Genomic DNA, 21,183 nt, shown 5'->3' with positions numbered 1-21,183 from the left:
TCTAGTCTCTAGAATGATTATGCATTATATCTTAGAATATTAAAAAGCACACTTTTTTTTTTGTTAATCTCTTATCAAAAGAACACTGTTCATCAAAGGATTGTCGATTCCTGACGAGGTAAAGGAGCTGCGTTTTATTATGTTTATGGGGGCAGAATTCATGACCAGCACGAAGGCCACTTTGCATTCGAAAAACATGTATGCAATTGAGACATTGCTCCTATTTTCATTACTTGAGTCATTAACGTAACGAGCAATTACCACCATAAAGAATTTGAGCAGCTATGTCCCAACATATTTTTGTTGAGAAAACTTCCACACTAAAATAGAGAATAAGGTTATACAAATGGCAGAACAGGATGATTACCTTCTCAGCGATTCGCTTGCGCACATGGTGTATGACACCGAACAAAAAATAATAAAACAAATATATATCTATCATTTGGTTTGTTAGTAGAATCTAGATGAAAAATAGACCCTTTCTCCTCCCTTTCCTTTTCTCACCAGCCTGCAACACAAGGGAAGATCTCATTTAACTGTGCTTAGTCAGGTTACAGGAATGGTTACTATGCCAAAGAAAAAATTCATAGAGCTCATGTTCAAAAAATGTGAATAAATAATTAATATTCAAAGTAGATTTTGCAAATTGGACATGATATTGAAGCACCATGACAACTTTAAAATACTTGAGAGAGCTATTCCGCTTTCTATTGACAATGAAAAACATACAGAAGCCAAACCAGTTAAACATGGCCATATCTGGCCACTCACGGGAAAATAGCAAGGTGCATATAAATTAGATTAAAGCTTTTGATGATCACTGAAACAAATTTAACAAGAGCTTCAAGTCTTGTGAATGTATTCGTATTACTGCTAGTGATTTTAACATTTCAATTACTTGAAACAGCTAAACGGAGAACTGTTTGTATGCCTCAGTTGGGTAAGGTAGACAGAAGGAAAGTAAAAAAAGTCTGATTACAGATATGGTTACATATCAGTATCCACGAATCATGAATGGAAAAAAAAAAAGAATATTAATTCCTTCACATAAGAACGGATTGTCCAGGATCCAAATATATCACAACAGAATAATGTACTAGTGAAAATGCTCGAAGACTGTTCAGCTAAGAACATTAACAACATAGTCCCCAATCACTCAGCAACTATGATTTGTCTTATTGCAAAACAGCCTTATATGGGTTAGGACATTTTTGGAAAACCAATTTAACACATGCTCTGTGACCAATGTGTCAATAACATATAAAGCTGAACGTTGGGATCCCCATCCTATTGAATGTCACAGTTAATATATATATATATAGATAGATTAATATTATTTAAATTATTTGTTTTATTAAGAATATCTAAAAGAAATTAAACAAATTTTAAATTATTTTAAATTTATAATTCTAAATTAATTCTTGAACCCAAATTTTAGATCCATGATTCTAAGTTTTATCATAAATCTAAACAAGATATTAATGATAATAGGAAAATTATTTCATCTCAATATTAATTTTATAAAACTACTTTTTAAAATTATATATTAATTTTTATATGAAAATTTATTTTAATTTATATACAAAATTTAATTAGCTAACATTTAAAATTTAGATTCCTATGATACACCAATATAAAAATCTATTAATTTAACTATTTGTAATAATTTATCAATTTTAAATGAGTAAAAATCAAAAAGGCACCCCAAATTAAGAGAAACATCAATTGAGTACCCTTTTTCCAAAAGAACTTCAAATGGGCATTCCTCTCATGATTTTATGCCAAAATTACCCTTTGACCCAGCACTGTTGTAGAAGCTACCGGGTAGTTGCTATAATGTATAGAAGCTACAGAATAGTTGCTACAACGTATAGAAGCTACACAGTAGCTTCTACAATGTGTTTAAGATGAATTTAAGATTTAAGATTTATATCATGTAGAATGTAGAAGCTACTCAGTAGCTGCTACAACGTGTTTAGGATGAGTTTAGGATTTAAGATTTATACCGTGTAGAAATTACTCAATAGCTGCTACAAATGTGTTTAGTGTGAGTTTAGAATTTAGGATTTAAGGTTTAAGATTTAGGATATCTGAACACTATTATATCAAAATATTATTTATCAATTTAGTTAAAATTATTTAAACTTCATCAAAATAACTACAAAACAGTTGTAGAAGCTATTTTGATATAATAGTGTCAAGATATCCTAAATTTTAAATCCTAAACCCTAAATCTTAAACTCATACTAAATAAGTTGTAGCAACTATTGGTACCTTCTATACGTTGTAGCAGCTACTAGTAGCTTCTACATAGTACAAATTATAAATTCTAAATCTTAAACTTATCCTAAAAGCATTGTAGCAATTATTGTGTAACTTCTACACGTTGTAGCAACTATCGAGTAGCTTCTACACCAATAGATGCTACACGTTGTAGAAGTTACCCGTAGCTTCTACAACAGCTCAGGATCAAAGGGTAATTTTGAGATAAAATCATGGGAGGAGCGTCCATTTGAATTTTTTTTGAAAAATGGAGCGCCCTTCTGATGTTTGTAAACCCCTTTTGATTTTTGCCCTTCTTTGTTTATGATGCAATTTCTATAAATTTAATATAAACTTTTAAAAAAAATTAAAAAAAAAAGAATTGTATATATATATATATATAATGTTTTTACTTAAATTTGTAGTATTTAATAAGTTTTAATTAATTTGTGTATTATAGCATAATATTAAATAGTTGTCCTTTCATTCATGTCTCCAATCCTTTCATATTTCAACTCGATATCCAAGATCATTAAAGTTGCGCAATAGTCAATCCCAAAAAAATTTTATTTTTTCACACATTATTATAAATATTCACATATTAAATTTTAAAAATATAATATTATAAATATTCACATATTATTTTTCCTACACCTAGAAAATATAAATTTTAAAAATTTATAAATTCCCTTGTATAGTAAGGGCATCATACTAATTTATATATAAAGTTACACAATGCAGTCCCCAAAAAATAATTGGGTTGTAATTGCTAAAATTTTCACTTCCTAATTATTTATAAAACAAACATATTTTAAGTATCACTATGTTTGCTCTATAACCTAATTTTAAGTATCAATAACTAAAACTATATAGGAAAAATAATTGCACCCACTTTCTCTTATTTATTGCATGATTTTAGGAGTTAGAGTTGCATATGATTTAACCAATTTTCATAACATATGAATTAATTACGTCTCTGAACTCTTATTTTATTCTAACAAAGATGTTTAACTCCCTTTTTGGATCCACATATCTCTATTGTCATAAAATATTGGAGTACCTGAGAGCAAAGTGGTTTTACAAAGAAACAATGAAGAATAAAAGGGTTGGATCCAGAGGAAGAGAGATGGAATGCAGATCTGATTCCCATACAATTATTGCACTTGGGTTTTGCAAGTCCTACTTCAATTACATCTAGATTAGTTGTCTGTCTTATACTAAAATATATTAGATTTATGAGTTATATAAATAATTATCTGTAATTCACTTAATAAAATATTTGTTTCAAGTTTTATGGTCAAAAAATTGTTTGGCAATGGTACAATTTGAGTCCACATGACATTAAATGAAAGACTGAACAACTAATCTCCATGCTCCATTCAAATTTATGAAAAAACAACTTTATGTGATAATGCTATGTCATTGCATTCCAACTTTTATGGGCATCTTATTCAAGATAGTATTATGTGGTCATTCATTGTCATTCCAGAATCAAAAGGCATCTTTTTATCAGTATAAAATGGTATTAATGAGAGTTTGTTGTTGATATATTCGACATGCTCATTCTGGTTAGCAATAGTTAGTTTATCTCGTCCTTTAGAATTTTACAATGAGATTGGTCACTATCTCAACATTTATAGCTCAACTTCACTTATCTGAATATTCAACCCAGATCTACTAATTCAGTTCATTCAAAATTAGTTAAACCTTTTACACGAGTTTAATAAATACAATAACACATTATAAAAATAGAACAATTTCTACTCACACAACATGCAAGTATTAACTAGTTTACAAACAACGCTAGCTGATTTAGTACATGGGTAAACTATTTCATGTTAGATATGTTAATGATCGAAGCACAACATGGAAATGATTAGATATAGATAGAGAAACTATAAACCAATTATTCCAAGAATTGTGTATACAGAAATGTATAGAGAAGCAGATCAAGTGGTTAGCTTTCTAGCTGATACAAAAACGATGAGATTGTAAACTTTTGTTATGGCAGAATATCTTCCAAAAACAAAAGGAAAACCTAGCCAAATAGCATAATTACAAGCATTTCTACTAAGATTGCCCCTAGAACATCAAACCAATTTCCAAAGTCAAAGTTATTCTAGTTTTCTTAATTAGGTCTTGAAAAAATGAATCCAGTCTTAGAACAAAAGCAAACATTGTAAGCCCAAAAACTAAAGACAAATCAAGTGTTCATGTTTGACATATTGATGGCATGGTCAAAAAAGATCAGTGCAGAGTACATTAGGAATATCTTTAGAGAGTATGTACCATCACTTTGAATATTCTCAATGTCAGGACGATGGTATCTCTCAACCTGAAACATTCAACATGAAGTCATTAGCGAGTGGATATCCTTATAGCTAAATTGTCCAATGATTTAATGACATAAGTATCCCATGAAGTAATATTGCTGAAAAACAAACATTTGTATTGTTCGGGACATAATTGTAAATAATTCATTTGCTAAGTGTAAATTGTAAAGTTACAGTAATAAATAATAGACATAAGTAGAGGGTACTACAATGGGTAACGTGCCCCTAATTTTCCTTATAACATAGAATCACAACCACTATCATACCTAATCATCGCTCAATCTCCATATGTGATCATAATCTCTAGCATTTATCGTCCTCTTAGCGCCAATCAAGCCTCTACCTTGATGCATATTGGGAACTAATTTCAATTAGAATTTTGAATTTGTAATAAATTTAGGTAGTTACCCTAATTTAGGTATTGAAGTTTGATAACTTTTAATTTGTTAGGAATAATTTAAATTTGGTTAGAGTTTAATGGGTATCTTTTGATGTGGTAGGGTAAGGGTTCTTTGATTTGGTAAGGTTTATTGGTACTATTGTGTTTTTTTATATTTTTCTATGATATAGAGTGTATAGCGGTGTCATGTCTATATAATTTTCAAGCTTTGTTTAATAAAATTGTCTATATGATAATCTCATATATTTTATCCTGGTCAGATGCATGGTTTAAAGTGCGATGCCGAAACGATCGAAACAGGCGAAACGTCTCGTTCCGCTCGGCGACTGACACCGGCACGACCCCGACACCAGACCCACGACAGTTGCGACGTGTTGCGCGATCCTGCAACAGTAGCGGAGAGGTCGCATAACCCTTCCGCTGCGGTCATGGAGGCATCATGCGACCCTGTCGTCACTACATAGAGGTCGCATAACCAACGTGGTCACGTCGAAGGAGTCATGCAATCTCCGCGGCCATGGCTGGTCACGCAACCCTGCGACAACACCGAAGTCGTGCGGGCTCACGAGTGGTGTTAGATTTCAGATTTTTTTTAATTAAACTTAGGTTAATTTTTTTAATCAACTCCTAGTTATGGTGGAGATAATCTAAAGAGATTTTATTAAACCCTAATAAAAATATCTAATTAATTTTATATTCCATTTATTTTAATTTAAAAATTATAATAAAATTTTTATTTATTTATTTATCTATTTTCATATCTTTTCCTTTTTTAAAAGATTATTTTTCATCTTGTTTATTTTTTAAATATTTATGTTAAATATTTTTGTTTTAACTAATATATTTTATATTTAAAAAATACCGAAACTATATCAGCACGACACAATACGGCACCGAAATCGTTTCATTCCGGTCAAGGACCGAAACCTCGGCACGGGTCAAAATTTTAAACCTTGGTCAGATGGTTACTCCTTTGCTTCACCAAAAATTCTCACATCATGTTGGTAAACTGCTTTTTCTTTCTATTTGAAAATTATCTTTTGTTTGTTTAGTTGGTAATTTAAAATTTTTCACATTTAATTAATTTTTCTCACAATTTACATATATCATCACATATTATTCATGAAAATACAAAAACAACATTGTCCCTAATTTCTTAGGTGGCGTTTGGTTCTCTCTTAGAAATCGGAATCGGAATGAGTATCATAGTATTGTGGAATGGAAATGAGTATGAACTTGGGTATCATTCCTAAAAATAATGTTTGGTTAGTTGAATATTTTCAATCGGAATGAACTTAAATTTTCTTTTTTACCCTTAGAGAAAAATAAGAGAAAAAAATTAGTTGAAAAATAAAATTGAATGTGAGAGAAACATATGATGAGAGAGAATGATGAGAGAGAAAGTGTGATGGGAAAAAAATGAAGAGGGGGAAAGTGTAATGAGAGAAAATGAGGAGAGAGAACGTAATAGGAGAGATTGAGAAGAGAAAAAGTATGATGAGAGAAAGTGTGCTGAGAGAGAAAGAGCAATGGGAAAAAAATGAAGAGAGAGAAAGTGTGATGAGAGAAAATGAGAGATTGAGAGAAAATGTGATGAGAGAGAAAATGTGATGGGAAAAATGAAGAGAGGGAAAGTGTGATGAGAGAAAATGAGGAGAGAGTGTGTGATGGAAGAGAATGAAGAGAGAGAAAGTGTGATGAGAGAAAATATGGAGAGAGTATGGTAAGAAAGATTGAGGAGAGAGAAAGTATGATGAAAAAATGAAGAGAGAATGAAGAAAGAGAAAATAATGAGAGAGAGAGAGTGTGTGATGAGAGAGAATACAAAGAGAAAATAGTAGAGAATGTGTGATGAGAGAGAATGAGGAAAGAGAGTGATGGAAGAGAATGAAGAGAGAAAGTGTGATGAGATAAAATATAGAGAGAGAGTATGGTAAGAGAGATTGAGAAGAGAGAAATAATGATGAGAGAGAAAGTATGATGAAAAAATGAGAAAATGAAGAGAGAGAAAAATAATGAGAGAGAGTGTGTGATGAGAGAGAATACAGAGAGAAGATGATAGAAAATATGTGATGAGAGAAAATAAGGAGAGAAAAAGTATGTTGAGAGAAAATGTGATGATAGAATGAGGAGAGAGAAAGTATGATGAGAGAGAACAAGGAGAGAGAGTGAAATGAAAGAAAAATTGAACAAATATATTCTAAGGGCATTTTCGTCAAAAATTTAATTCTTATTCTCATTCCATCAAAACCCAAGGGAAGGGGTGGGTTTCATCCATACCCAAATTTTTTGGTTTCATTCCAAAATCTTAATTCCATTCCCATCAATCAAACACAAGGTTTGGAAATGAATTCATTCCCTCATTCCCAAACCTCTAAACTAAACGTCACCTTAGTTTGTCTACCAATCATTAAAAAAAGGGGGGAGGGGGGATACCATGATCCTATTTTCTATTTATTTTAGTCATCATTCATTAAAATCATCACACATCTCTCGCAACAGATATGTTTGTTTGATATGCTTGAGAAAGTTGATATGCTACGAGCTAAACTGACTAACACTCCTATAAATTATAATCTCATATACAGGGATGAGAATCTATCAATAATGATTGGAAAACTAAATTACCTTGCAATTACAACATCAAATATCTCATTTGCATTCAATGTGTTTATTGGCGTTTCATGTCACGATCATTAACCATAACCCTATGAATTTTAGTGTACCTCAAAATGTTATGGAAAAGGATCTCTGGTTCTAGATTTAAGGTCATCTTCATTTTTTTTTTTGTAACTAGGTATTGAGTTCTTGCGATCTAACTATTCTCAAGGTGGACGGTCTGGTCCCACATTTCCACCTACCAAGTAAACCCAGGAAGCGTGATAGCTCTTGATGTGGAGTCCTAGTATCACTGGTATTCGATCACCATAAGTGTGTCCTACATGGGAATAAAACCCTAATTACTTGGGAAATGCACTTTGCCTTTTACCACCACACCATGCCCTAGGGGGCAAGGTCAGGTTCGGATTGTAGAATATAATAGTGGATATTAGATCTCCCATAAATAGACGATCTACATCAAGCTATGCATTTGTTTAGGAGATAATTTGATTGTCTAAAAGAGCGCTAAGTACACTGTTATCATCATGTTGAATGCAGAGGTGTAGTATAATTGAGTGGAGAGACAAAGTATAGGCTTATAACTTTACATATAAGCTTATTTGGGTTAAATAACCGAGTTGATCAATGTTATCATATGGTAATACGGTAATCAAGATGTAATGCACATAATGTTTAATTCAGTATTCCATGAAAAAGAAACTCATAAAGATTTGATTCTCACTTTATCAAAATGAAGATGGAATCAAATAAAATCGTCAAGATATTTGTTAGCTCCAATAGTTAATTAGCAAATCTCTCAACAAATCCCTTTAAGGGGTCTAAAATGGAATATGTTTCAACAACAAGCTGAGTCTCGAAGCGGAGGCATGGTACATCAGTAAAGTTGCTACCGTATGACTTAGAGGTCACATGTTTGAGTCTCGGATACAACCTCTTGCAAAGTAAAATAAGGCTACGTACAATAAACCCTTTCCCAAGACCTGTATTGGAAAGAGTTTCATGTACCGAACTACCCTTTAACAAGCTAAGTCTCCACAATATCATTGAGCCTTAAGGAGGAGCATTAGGGGCCTAATAATTGTCAATAATCCATATTCTTTTGTGTAAACTGCAAAGTAGCATATGTAAAGGGAACTACTTGTGCAACAAGAACACTAGTTTTCGAGTAATATGTATAAATAAAGGAACCTTGGAATCGTGTATACAGATGTATAAAACTTACACGCTACTCTCTTCCGTCCTTAGTAGATACTCCCCACTAGCCTCCTGAATGAGAAACTCCGTGGGATGTCCATATGGAATGGAGATCTGCAGGAGGCACAACATTATCAATGATAGAATTCTACTTCAATGTAGTTCAAAATATATTAGTGTAACCAACAAGGTCATGCATGTGGTAGAATTATCAAAAGGGCCATCAAACTATTACTGAAAAGGAGATTCTCCTATGATGTCAAGTTATTTTGACACAAACAAAACATAAGAACATAAGATCACACATAATGTTTAGAGAGGACGGATAGGAAATTCATAGAGAGAAGAATCTATTTCAAACCAACTGCATAATTGAGTAAAGAATCATACTGTGGTATTTTTCTGAAACTTCTCTGTGACGACACCACGCGGTCCAATACATTTTATGTTGTAGCCTTCTTTCTTTATTGTCAAAATAGCAGTTTCCCATATATCAAGATATCTAGTCTGGCATTAGTGAACATGTGAAACAGGAAAAGTTCTGGAGCATTACTCATGTACACAAAATCACAAAGATAGAAAAAGAAGAAAAGAAGAAAAATACCGATAATGATACATCATATGTTGCATGCCCACTAGACAAAGTTCTCTTAATCTTCTCTTGCATTTCAGGATCTGTAGACAAATAAGAAGAAAAAAATTTAAATTTGTGTAGTTGGCATAGAGATCAAAGTTAATCATTCAAGGATAATTAAAAACTGAAAGGATGGAACTAACAAAATTGCACTGAATTATGGTTAATTTTATCTAGTAATATGCAAGTGACATTAGGGCAAGTTTACCAAGTTAGAAAGTAAGAAGGGGAGGGAAAGGAAGATAGAGAGACAAGCTCACAAAGTTTAGATATGAAAGAGACAGACTCACAAAATTACATATGAAGAACCATTGTTCATGTGCATCTTTGTATCATTTCCCTCCCTCTCACCCTCCTATCTCTTACCAAGTAAAAAAAAATCCAACCAGAAGGTCCACTTAAATGGGTAAGAACCAAATTTAACTAAACCTTATACATGAACGGTTATGTGTCATCTTTCTGTAATCAACTACACATGATTTAACAAAACCTTATACATGAAAGGTTATGAACCTACCATGTTTCTGTAATCAACTGAAGATGCTTAAACCAGTATTACTTGTCTTCTAATGAATAAATATACTGCATAGATAACTCCTCACATATTGCCAAACACCTTATGCAATCTCAAAGAAGCACATCTCAAAAACATAAAAGGTGCCTTCTTCACAATGTGAAATTTTTTTGGTTATACACATTCAAACATTTTGTTGGTCATAAATTTTCTTGTCAAAACTTTGTAACAATAAGTTGGTATACATAAGTGTGGAAGCATTGGCAAATATGATATAAAGGGGAAAACAATCCAACTAAATAAAAACTTGTTACTCACCACAAGTTATCTTTCTTTGGTCATTGGCAAAAACCTTTACAAGTTCGCCCTAGAGTAAGAAAAAAAAGAGATCTGTCAGATCAAATAAAAATCTCCAAGATTACCAAAGTACTAATATGGAATTAGCATTTGGATAATCCAAGAATAAACAACCGGTATTCATTTAGACATTTCTCTCTGATGAAAGAGATCAAAATAATTGCTCTCTTTTCTTGCATACTTAGGTAAGTAATCAAATTACATTTTTTACGTCAAAAATTGAAGGTAACGAGAAAAGTCAGAACTTTTACTATATGGATTTTATATAACATGCTAAATTGTATGATACAAGGAAAAGTTTATGTTCTTAACTTATGTGATTAGGAATCATGGATAGGGTTGCAATTACATTTTGGATCTCATAATAAAGATGATGAAGCATTTCAACATTCAAATACTTTGGAAAGATTCAAACATATGCATTCAGAAGATGGTTAGTGTTTCACCTTTAGTTATTCACCCATTTCATTCAACCATGCATCATAATTTGCGTATACATGGATGCAACATTATTGGTATATAAATACATACATTACACCAACATTTAGAGATCTGCTCCATATTCCAAACAGACACAGTTTGTTCGAACCAATTGATAGAAAAGAGAGAGAAACTGCATAGCACCACATAAAGCAATCCATGTATCAGATTAATTGGCACTCAAAGTGAAAGATGTGAACTAGAACTATTTGACATTTTCCTCTAACCAACAGATACAACGAGTTTGGATTGCATTTTACCCTGCATCAAATCATGCTATGTACCAGACTAATAAACTCCCAAAGTGAAAGATGTGAACGAAAACCTTTTGTTATCTTTTCCGAACCCTTATCCAAAGAACAGAGACTAAATCTGGGAAGCAGATAGGAGAAACCAAGTCAAGCAGACTACCATATGATGACATGATATTGGTTAACCAATTCAAAAGTATGATCTACCTTCCAACTAAAGTAGGACATTATATGATGACGTGATGGTTATGCGTCAGTTGCTCAAGACTATACTATTAATCAATACTAAATCTGAATACACACATATATTTATATTGACAGAAAAGAAACAACCTTCCGCTTCCTATCATCCAGGGGTTGAACTTCAATAGCAAGGTATGCATCCACATCATCAGCAGTAACTAGATAGTCCGGTTGTTTTGCTCCTACCATGAGAGAGACATTTAAAATTAATATGAGTTTCAAATTCCTGTAGAAAGATGAGAAGAAGCCAAGTTAAGTTATGAAATACCTTCAATATACTTAACAGAACCATCTTCTAAATATCGTACCCACTGAAAAAAAAAACAATGTTGTAGGACTGAATTCAGTAGTCAATAATTCAAAAATGAAAAAAAAAAAAATGCTGCAATATTTTTTGACAATTAATGCATATACCTCAAAATTACAACTTGTTGTTCCATTGATTGAGTACCCACTTGCATGAAGTTCCCTTCCAGGATAAGCATCACCTGAAATTCGAAGACCATCAATGGCTGGCAGTGGATCATCATCTGCTGCATACCACAGAAATTATCAGAATCCATCAGTACCAATGTAGATGCTGAAATAGATCTTTAACTCCTGAGAAGTGAAAATTTATCCTGCACCTTCAGAGAATGAGTTTCTAGAACTAGGCTCTTCAAGGACTGTAGGAAGGTAAGAGTAAGCATTTGGTTCATCCTGTCCAGTAGTTGTGTAAGGTGAGTTTCCTGAAGCACAATGAACAGAAGGTTCTTTCCCAGCGTGAGCAATTGTCTCCGAGTCATCAGTTTGGGAACTTCTCAAAAGGTCTTTGAAAGATGACTGATTTTTAGATTCCACAGAATGATGTGCAGTATGAGTTTCCCCTTGATTTATTTGAACTGAAGCATCCTGGGAGGTTCTGTAATCCCTGAAAATACCCACATAACACCATAGTAAGTTTTAAGGCACTATATCAAAAACAATTCGTGTATTTAATGCCACAGATAGCACCTCAATTAGCACAAGTGCTTGAACAAATTTCTCATATAAAAGAGATATTTGTTGTTGTATCATAACAAGATTTCACAGCAAGCAGAGCAACAATGTTGCTGCATATTCTAAAATAAAAATGAGAATAAGCAATAACTAGCAAACAGATCACTACACTCCACGACACCCCAACCCAAAGTTGAGCTCTATCCATCTCAATAGAAAAAATAACTGGAAAGGTGCTTGTCGATCCAAATGAAACCCTTTTGGTATCATTCCAGAGTGCCAGCACATGGTGTGAGGTGGAGAGAGGAAGGAGATAAAGAAGAAAAAGAAGAGAAGATAAACAAAATTATTATGGACTTTAGCCCTTCCAGAGTTATTCGTGTTGAAAAAAATACTTGTTGAGCATGTGGTCCTAGCAGAGTTGTTTGCAAGCTAAAAAAACCTGAAAAAACAAACCAAATTTAGTTTTGTTTTGTTTTGGTTTTTATTAGTTCAGTTTAGTTTGATTTAATTTGATTAATTTAATTATCTAATTTGGTTGGGTTAGGGATTCTTTTTTCAAAATTCAGTTTAAATTGAAAAGCCAAAATATTATTTGGAATTTTCATATTTCCATTTATGAAAAACTTATATATAGCATTATTTCTAAATTCTAACTAAAAATAAATGATAAATTTTACTGATTTAATTTCTCCATTATCATATATGACGAACAACTTCAATTTATATCAATTATTCTTCATTACCATTGTTAGATGTTTCTAATAATAGCATATTTAATGATTTAATTGCAACTATGATGTTTATTGTGTTAATGCTACATAAGATTTTTTTCATAAAAAATACTATGGTAATTCAGTTTAAACCAAACCAAACTGAAGTAGCTCAATAATTTAGTTTGGTTTGTAACCTTATTTGATTTGGTTCGAATAAAGTAAGATAAAAAAAATTGGTTTATAACAGTTTGATTTGAATTGACAGGCGCCCCTAAATGCAAGGTGTGTTGTCATTGTGAAGTTATTTGTGAATCATTGTAGTCCTAGTTGAGTTGTACATAGTCATCACACACCCCTTGGCTGACAAAAGATGCTAGCAATTTAAGCAGACCTACTCCACTCCACGTAATCTTAGAGGAGAAGATGCTTGTAATCGACTCACGCGTAGAAGATATTCATGGAATGCTAATGCTAGCATGTTGTGGAAGACAATAATTGATTCACAAGTAAAACAAAATATGTGAGGGACTGAAAAAGGGTGACAATATAAACCAAGATGCAATACTAACAAACTAAATATCTTAAGACACTATCTTAAATGCACCCATTTCCTATTTCATCCTTTTACTTTTAGTTGCATAAAGGGCAGCAATTCTAGGTCTGTGATAGTTTCAAATGAACAAGGGGAAAAAATCAATATTGGTCATTTAAGTTCATCTATGTGTTATTTCAGAGAACTTTGCTAGGCATAACAAGTTACTCCGAGAACCAAGATAAGTTCAGACACCACTACAGAAGGAAACTTATATATACATGTACATGAAAGCATGTCAAAATCAACCAAAAAATTTAAAAGAAATCAAATTGTTTGAACTTTGATTAAAGCATCTAAAAGGAATAAATTATCAAACCTGACCTCATGGAAGGAGTGCTTTCTGGAATGTCCTGGTCCAGATTCTTTGAAGGAACACTACTTGGACCATGTTGCTGTTTTTGGTCCCCAACTGTCTCCCAAACATGTTTTGCTTGGAAATTAGAAGAAATTGGAGACTGTGCATGTGGATATGTTGGCTGAGGCACAATTTCCAAGCTATTATTGTTCTTACAAAAGGTTGATTAAAAGTTAGAAACAATGAAGACGACACGAGGAACAAAAGAAGAAAGCATTCATGACATACAGAAACAGTCGCTTGTGCCACCATATGGGAAGGTGACTGTGCAGGAAAACCTGCATTTGATATGTCTGCATACAATGGAGTTATCTGATATTGAGATTCTTTCAGCTTTTCCTGCATGGAGCAAATTTTATGTGCGGCTCATCTACCTTTGGAAAGTAAACTTCTTCATTACAGACGAAATTAAGAAAATTCCATAAGAGCGGTATTCTTTGAAGCTTCATTTTCAGCATTAGATTGAGGAAGGAAATGCAAAATTGAGGAAGGAAATGCAAACAGAAACAAAGTGATTGAAAGATTTCCCCAACAACAATTCCTTCTGTTTCTTTTGATAAAAAGAAAGGAGCAGAGAACATAACCAGAAATTTTTTTCTCAATTTTCCTCTATATTACCTCTGTCCAATTTGAGCAGATACCTCATTTTAGTGCGCAATAAAGCTCAAATGTGGCCTTAAAAAAAATCTAAATTTATTTTGTTCAAATCTATTTTTGATTTATAACGAATAAAAGGAAACCAAAAATAAGAAAATAGTTCCCAATTCTTTTCCTATGAGTTCTTTCCCTACCTTCTTTCTTTTCCTAGTTGTTTCCCTTCCTCGTAGGAAACAAGCCACCAGTCAACAATAATTGCTATGGCTGTGAAGCAAGCTTTTGCATTGGGCTAGCAAAAAAAATGGAAAAAATTATTCTGTTAACACATCAGTAGGTGTCTAAATCACAAGCACCCTTTTACACGAAAAAAAAAAAGGGCAGCCCGGTGCACGAAGCTGCCGTGCAAGGTCCCGGGAAAAGATCCATTGTATGCAGTCTTACCCTGCTTTTTGCAAGAGGTTGTTTCCAGGATTCGAACCAGTGACCTTTTGGTCGCAACAACTTTACCGTTGCGTCAAGGCTCCCCTTCACCCTTTTACACTAAACAATTAGTAATTTTAGATTCAAATAATCGCAGCATCTCGATTGGCTTGGCTAATTCCCCGACATCCTCATCAATGAACTCCGAACTCTAATTGTACTATACTTCCAACTAAAAGAACAAGGTACAAAGGCTTCCTTGGCACATAAGATTTAGATTTATTATTTCACTCGCCACTTAAGGTTGGTTCCCTAATTATGATATTGATCTGTTTCTGCATCACCTCCTTGTTCAATCTTCTTGCCTCCTTCGGCTTTTCAATCTTCTTATGTCCAACAAACTTATTTGACTTCAATTTGAATTTCAAATGTACACATTCATCAGTATCAGTATCATAGTTATAATCCTGGAAGTATCTGCAATATTATATTTATCACTCTAGTAAAATATAGACAGGAGTGAATACGGTTCAAATAAAGACAGATTCTTGTCCTTATTTCCAAGAGAATCTCAGACTATGAACCATTCATACTTGTTCCTTCTTATCTCCTGATTACAAGAGGTCGCCTACCAAGGTCCCTCAGGTCTTTGTCTTCCATCTGGAACTTTCTCACCTCTTCCACCATTTACAGGCTTCGACTTCACAACCATTGCCTATACAACATCATCTATCATTGTATACTTGATTGCTCTTTCCAACATCTCAGCCTAATCCTATGGAGAAGTTTCATGTACTGAATTAGAGAACCTTAAAAGCCTTAAAGCATTTTAAAACTAATCATCATAACAACCGTTCACTTGCTTGGCTACCTCTATGAAGCTCTTTCAAATTTAAGGACAACTCCTCCACTCTCTGCATTGAAGTCATCAGGCTATCTGTGCTTGGGGCAAGGTAGATGCTTACTCATAAGTGAGCTTCAAAGTCCCACATCAGCGCCTTGAAACTTATTATTTCCCCTACAAGTAACTTGGAGAAGCACCAATGAGATAACCACTCAATGTATCTAGAAAATTGACACCACAACTCATCAGACACCTCGTACAAGGACACCAAGAGATAAACATGTGAGCATGGTTTGAAGGATATGTATTTCCATATACATGTCCATATGTGTCATCCGAAAATTCCTAAGCATTGTGTTCTATTGCACCTTGAAGATGAAGGGGTGTCTAGATCATGAGCCCTCTTTTTCCCAACTTTAGACACTCCAATCTTGTTTCTAATCCACTACTTAGCCTCTCCACATCTACCTTTGACATGGTTTAAAGTGCCATGCCGAAACGATCGAAACAGGCGAAACGTCTCGTTCCGCTCGGCGACCGGCACCGGCACCGGCACGACCCCGACACCAGACCCACGACAGGTGCGACGTGTTGCGCGACCCTGCAACAGTAGCGGAGAGGTCGCATAACCCTTCCGCTGCGGTCGTGGAGGCATCATGCGACCCTGTCGTCACTACATAGAGGTCGCATAACCAACGTGGTCACGTCGAAGGAGTCATGCAATCTCCGCGGCCATGGCTGGTCACGCAACCCTGCAACAACACCGAAGTCGTGCGGGCTCGCGAGTGGTGTCAGATTTCAGATTTTTTTTAATTAAACTTAGGTTAATTTTTTTAATCAACTCCTAGTTATGGTGGAGATAATCTAAAGAGATTTTATTAAACCCTAATAAAATTATCTAATTAATTTTATATTCCATTTATTTTAATTTAAAAATTATAATAAATTTTTTATTTATTTATTTATCTATTTTCATATCTTTTCCTTTTTTAAAAGATTATTTTTCATCTTGTTTATTTTTTAAATATTTATGTTAAATATTTTTGTTTTTAACTAATATATTTTATATTTAAAAAATACCGAAACTATATCAGCACGACACAATACGGTACCGAAATCGTATCGTTCCGGTCCTGGACCGAAACCTAGGCACGGGTCGAAATTTTAAACCTTGACCTTTGATACATTTTCTCTCTCATAGCTTCACCAACTCCACTTTCTCCTCATCAAAATTGTAATTTCTTGTGCCCTCTGTTACTCTAACTTTGACTTTGATGGCTTCACCTTTTCGTTTTCCAATTCAAGAACCATTTCACTAACATTTGGCCATCATCCTCACCAGTGAGTTCATTGCCTCCCAAGCTTCTATGTCTACCAGTATTGAATCCCCTGAGGCCTCCAGAAGTCAGGACTCAGTGTTGAAATTTTTCCTCATTTCAAAGGGACACTGCAGGCTACTCATCTAGTTACTGGGTTGCCTCCTACACCCACCTTACCAATGAGTTTGGTAAACCTTAAGTGCACTCTTCTACTCCCTTCTTGCCTCCACACCATCACAAAGAGCTTCGTATAAGCAATGACAAAACTATTATGGTAAAGTTATAACATACTCTAGAAGTCTGCTAGCTGTGATAATGTAGCTCTAACCTCAATTTGGAACAAGGCTAGAGGAATTCGTGCTGAGAGGAGTTTCTTGAAAATTTGTAGTTAGGTTGAATTCACCTGAGTAGGGTTCAGGCATACCAAAGAAGATGAAGTGGGAATGTGATGGGTTCAGGTCATGCAAACCGCAAGTGGTTCAACTGAAGTACAGGTTGAGCTAGGTGCTTGAGTATGACTAATGGGTTTTGGTAAGGGCAGTAAGGCGACCAGTTGTGGTGGAGCCCTGGGTTTTTTGGAAATTCTGAATATTAATAGGTTGAAGCAGGGAAAAGGACGGAGGAATGGCTAAAGTGGGATCAGTGGATGTCCAAGATGGAGAAAACTTTGGTTGTCTAGCACAGTGTCTAAACTAGAGGTGTAATCGAGTCGAGCAGCCGAACTCTTGAATGTTTGAGTTTGACTCGTTTATAATCGAGTCAAGCTCGAGCTTTATTTAACGAATATATTCATGACTCACGAGCTTATTCGAGCTTTTATCGAACCTAAACGAGCTTAATAAATATAAATTATAAATTATAAATTTAAATATTCATTAAAAATTAAATTATATATTTAGAAAAAATTATAATATTCTTATTAAAATTTATAATTTTATTCTAATAAATAAATTTAATATATTTATCTATATTTTTCATAAATAGAGTGTAAAATCTATAAATTTAATATCAAAACTATTATTTTTTCATTTAAAAGTTGATTCATGAGCTTACTAACGAACATGTTCACGAACTAACGAGCCGAATATTATGAAGCTTGAGCTTGGTTTGTTTATCTGAACAAGCCTCATTAAACGAGCTCAAAAGAGCTTTTATCAAATCGAGCTTTGAATAGTTCATGAGAGGCTTGGTTCATTTACACCCCTAGCCTGAACACCCATTTGGCTAGAAACCTCCTCAGTTTAGGATCTGAGCCTCTTCAATGATGCCTTGCCACCACCTGACACCCATCAAAGAATAAAGTTGTTCCTAGTTGCAGTATTTTCCTCTTCATGAGTATACATTAAGCTCAAATTAACTAGCTTTTTTCTCCCAAATCACACACTATTCACATTACTCACTGTTCAAATTGCTTGAGCCCTACATCATACACATCATTCATCCAAAAGTTGTGTTAGTGGGTAGTTTTATCCACATTAACGTCACACTAAGGTGTATACAGTTCTTAATTGTGTTTGGAAAAATTAATGGAAAAGAGACTCTTGTCCATGTGACGCCGAGTAGAATATGTATATTATTCTGGAGGTGAAGTTGTAGAGGGATTAACAAGAAAACAACATAGAAGTAACATAAAAAAAAAAAAAGGAATAGCCTAAATTAGACTTAAACCTATTATGAAATCAAGAGCGCAAAGAAAAAGACATGTAGTCATAACGTGACTTAAACAAAACCAATTGATTCAATATCAAAATAACTTGTCCTAAACATCATCTAAGCATAGGTTTATATAACTCTCAAAACCCTCAAAAAAATCTAAACAGAAGAAATAACCAACTAGACTTAGTTCCCTAAGATTTAAGATAAATTAACTAACAAGACTTAGTTCACTAAGATTTAGGATAAAATTAAATATAATTAAGGAAAAAACAAACTAAACTTAATAAATAGATAACTAATTAAAAGAAACTCAAAAGATGCAAATATGAATACTTTGGATCCCTTCCTGCATCAGTCGCCCGGAGTTGAGGACAACTCGTCCTCGAGTTTATAATTGTATCAGGTGGTAACCTAGGAGGAAGTTCGTCTGGTATCAAATCGGCAAAATCTATAATTTGATGCTGGACTTTGAGAATCCTCATTGATCTCTCGATGGGGACAACATCGTGAACCCTGTTCTTGGCCATCTTCGCGTCCCTCAAGTACTTCTCCACTGGCTCCATGCACTTTTTGAATGGGTCCTTGTTGAGCTCCTCAAATCGAGCTTGATGATCGTGGGGTAGAAACCGATGAACTCAAGAGGCTTCTTGATCAAGTGTTTCAAATGATTTTCTATTTTATCCTTCGTAGTTTGCCTAGCCTCTTCAGTTTCTTCAGCAAGAATGAGTGCAGTCTGTTTGTCAGGATGATACTTAAGAGCAATCTCCCAGTGTAAGTTTGATCATTGGCAATCTCAAAGTCATCACAGTTCAAAATATCACTGTTATAATAAAGAGATTTTTTAATTCATTCATATTTCAGGAGAAATTCATATGTTTATATAACCACACAACCCTAATCATCAACTTATTTACAAAAGATAAAAAGACTTATCTACCCTTGTTTCTCACAACACTCCCCCTCAAGTTGAACATATATATCAAACATGTTTAACTTGCTAAGAGAAGAGTCGAACACAGCTTAGGGTATAGCTTTTGTAAACATATCAACAAGTTGGTCCTCAGACTTAACATAAGGCAGACATAGTTCTCCAGAATCAAGTCTCTCCCGAATAAAGTGACGATCAATCTCAATGTGTTTAGTCCGGTCATGCTGTACAGGATTATTTGCAATATTGATTGCTGCCTTGTTGTCGCAATACAGCCTGAGAGGTAATTCAACCTTTAATCCTATGTCTGTCAACAAAAAACTCAACCACAACATCTCTGCAAGACCATGTGCCATGGCTCGATATTCTGCTTCAGCACTGGACCGTGCACAAACATTTTGTTTCTTACTCCTCCAAGTTACCAAGTTTCCTCCCAAAAAAGTGCAATAGCCAGAAGTGGACCTTCTATCATCTCGAGAACCAGCCCAATCTACATCAGAATAGCATTCCACCTTCAGATCACCACCTCCTTTAAATAGCAAGCCTTTTCCAGAACATGATTTCAAGTACCTTAAAATCCTGTCAACGGCCTTCATGTGGATAGTCTTAGGAACATGCATGTACTGACTTACTACACTAACAGCATAGGTGATGTCAGGTCTAGTCATAGATAAATAGAGTAATTTTCCAACTAGCCTTTGATACGTTCCCTTTTCCAGACTTGTAAGATCTTCCCCACTAGAACTAGTAAGATCATGATTTACTTCTATAGGAGTAGATGTTGGCCGAGAACCCAGCTTCCCTGTCTCCTTGAGTAAATCCAACACATATTTTCTCTGACATACATAGATCCCTTTTTTTGATCGAGCGACTTCAATGCCCAAGAAGTACTTCAATGATCCAAGATCTTTAATTTCAAATTTTGATGTTAACTTGGACTTAAGAGCCTAGATTTCTACCTCATCATCACCTGTAACTATCATATCATCAACATAAACCAAAAGAATGGTAGTAGTCCCCTTTCCTTTTTATAAAGAGTGTATGATCAGCATTCCCTTATTTAAAGCCAAATAATATCATGACTTTGCAAAACCTATCAAACCATGCTCTGGGAGATTGTTTAAGCCCATACAAAGCTTTTCTTAGCTTGCAAACCTTTCCTTTTGTTTCAATTCCAGGAGGTGGCAGCATGTATACTTCTTCACAAAGGTCACCATTCAAAAAGGCATTTTTAACATCTAACTGAAATAGAGGCCAATCATATTGAGCAGCAAGAGAAAGAATTACCCTGACCGAGTTTAGCTTTGCAACTAGTGCGAAAGTTTCCAAGTAATCTACCCCATATGTTTGGGTGAATCCCTTGGCAACAAGTCTGGCTTTATATCTAATCACTTCACCCTCTGAGTTATACTTGATAGCATAGACCCATTTAGAACCAACCAAGTTCTTCCCCTTTAGGGGATCAACTAATTCCCAAGTACCATT

General features: G+C 34.2%; 1 protein-coding gene across 7 annotated transcripts in view; it reads right to left on the bottom strand.

Moving 5' to 3' along the window:
* Window positions 1–273: 273 nt before the first annotated feature.
* Window positions 274–21,183, bottom strand: part of LOC121971690 — a 32,325-nt gene continuing 11,415 nt past the window's right edge. For 5 of the 7 annotated variants that reach the window (XM_042523076.1, XM_042523081.1, XM_042523078.1 and 2 more), the window contains 12 exons: window positions 14,163–14,273; window positions 13,901–14,085; window positions 11,917–12,200; window positions 11,705–11,823; window positions 11,559–11,601; window positions 11,381–11,472; window positions 10,278–10,326; window positions 9,416–9,486; window positions 9,202–9,318; window positions 8,840–8,925; window positions 4,552–4,597; window positions 274–508 (listed from right to left, as the gene is read on the bottom strand). In XM_042523076.1, the coding sequence (XP_042379010.1) occupies window positions 461–508; window positions 4,552–4,597; window positions 8,840–8,925; window positions 9,202–9,318; window positions 9,416–9,486; window positions 10,278–10,326; window positions 11,381–11,472; window positions 11,559–11,601; window positions 11,705–11,823; window positions 11,917–12,200; window positions 13,901–14,085; window positions 14,163–14,273 (1,251 nt within the window). In that variant the 3' untranslated portion in view covers window positions 274–460. The remainder of the gene's footprint in view (window positions 509–4,551; window positions 4,598–8,839; window positions 8,926–9,201; window positions 9,319–9,415; window positions 9,487–10,277; window positions 10,327–11,380; window positions 11,473–11,558; window positions 11,602–11,704; window positions 11,824–11,916; window positions 12,201–13,900; window positions 14,086–14,162; window positions 14,274–21,183) is intronic. The other 2 variants (XM_042523077.1, XM_042523079.1) reach the window with 2 other exon arrangements.

Source organism: Zingiber officinale, chromosome 4A, assembly GCF_018446385.1.
Source record: "Zingiber officinale cultivar Zhangliang chromosome 4A, Zo_v1.1, whole genome shotgun sequence".
Classification (NCBI taxonomy): Eukaryota; Viridiplantae; Streptophyta; class Magnoliopsida; order Zingiberales; family Zingiberaceae; genus Zingiber; species Zingiber officinale.
Note: the sequence above shows the minus strand (reverse complement) of the source record. Positions and strands in the feature narration are given on the sequence as shown.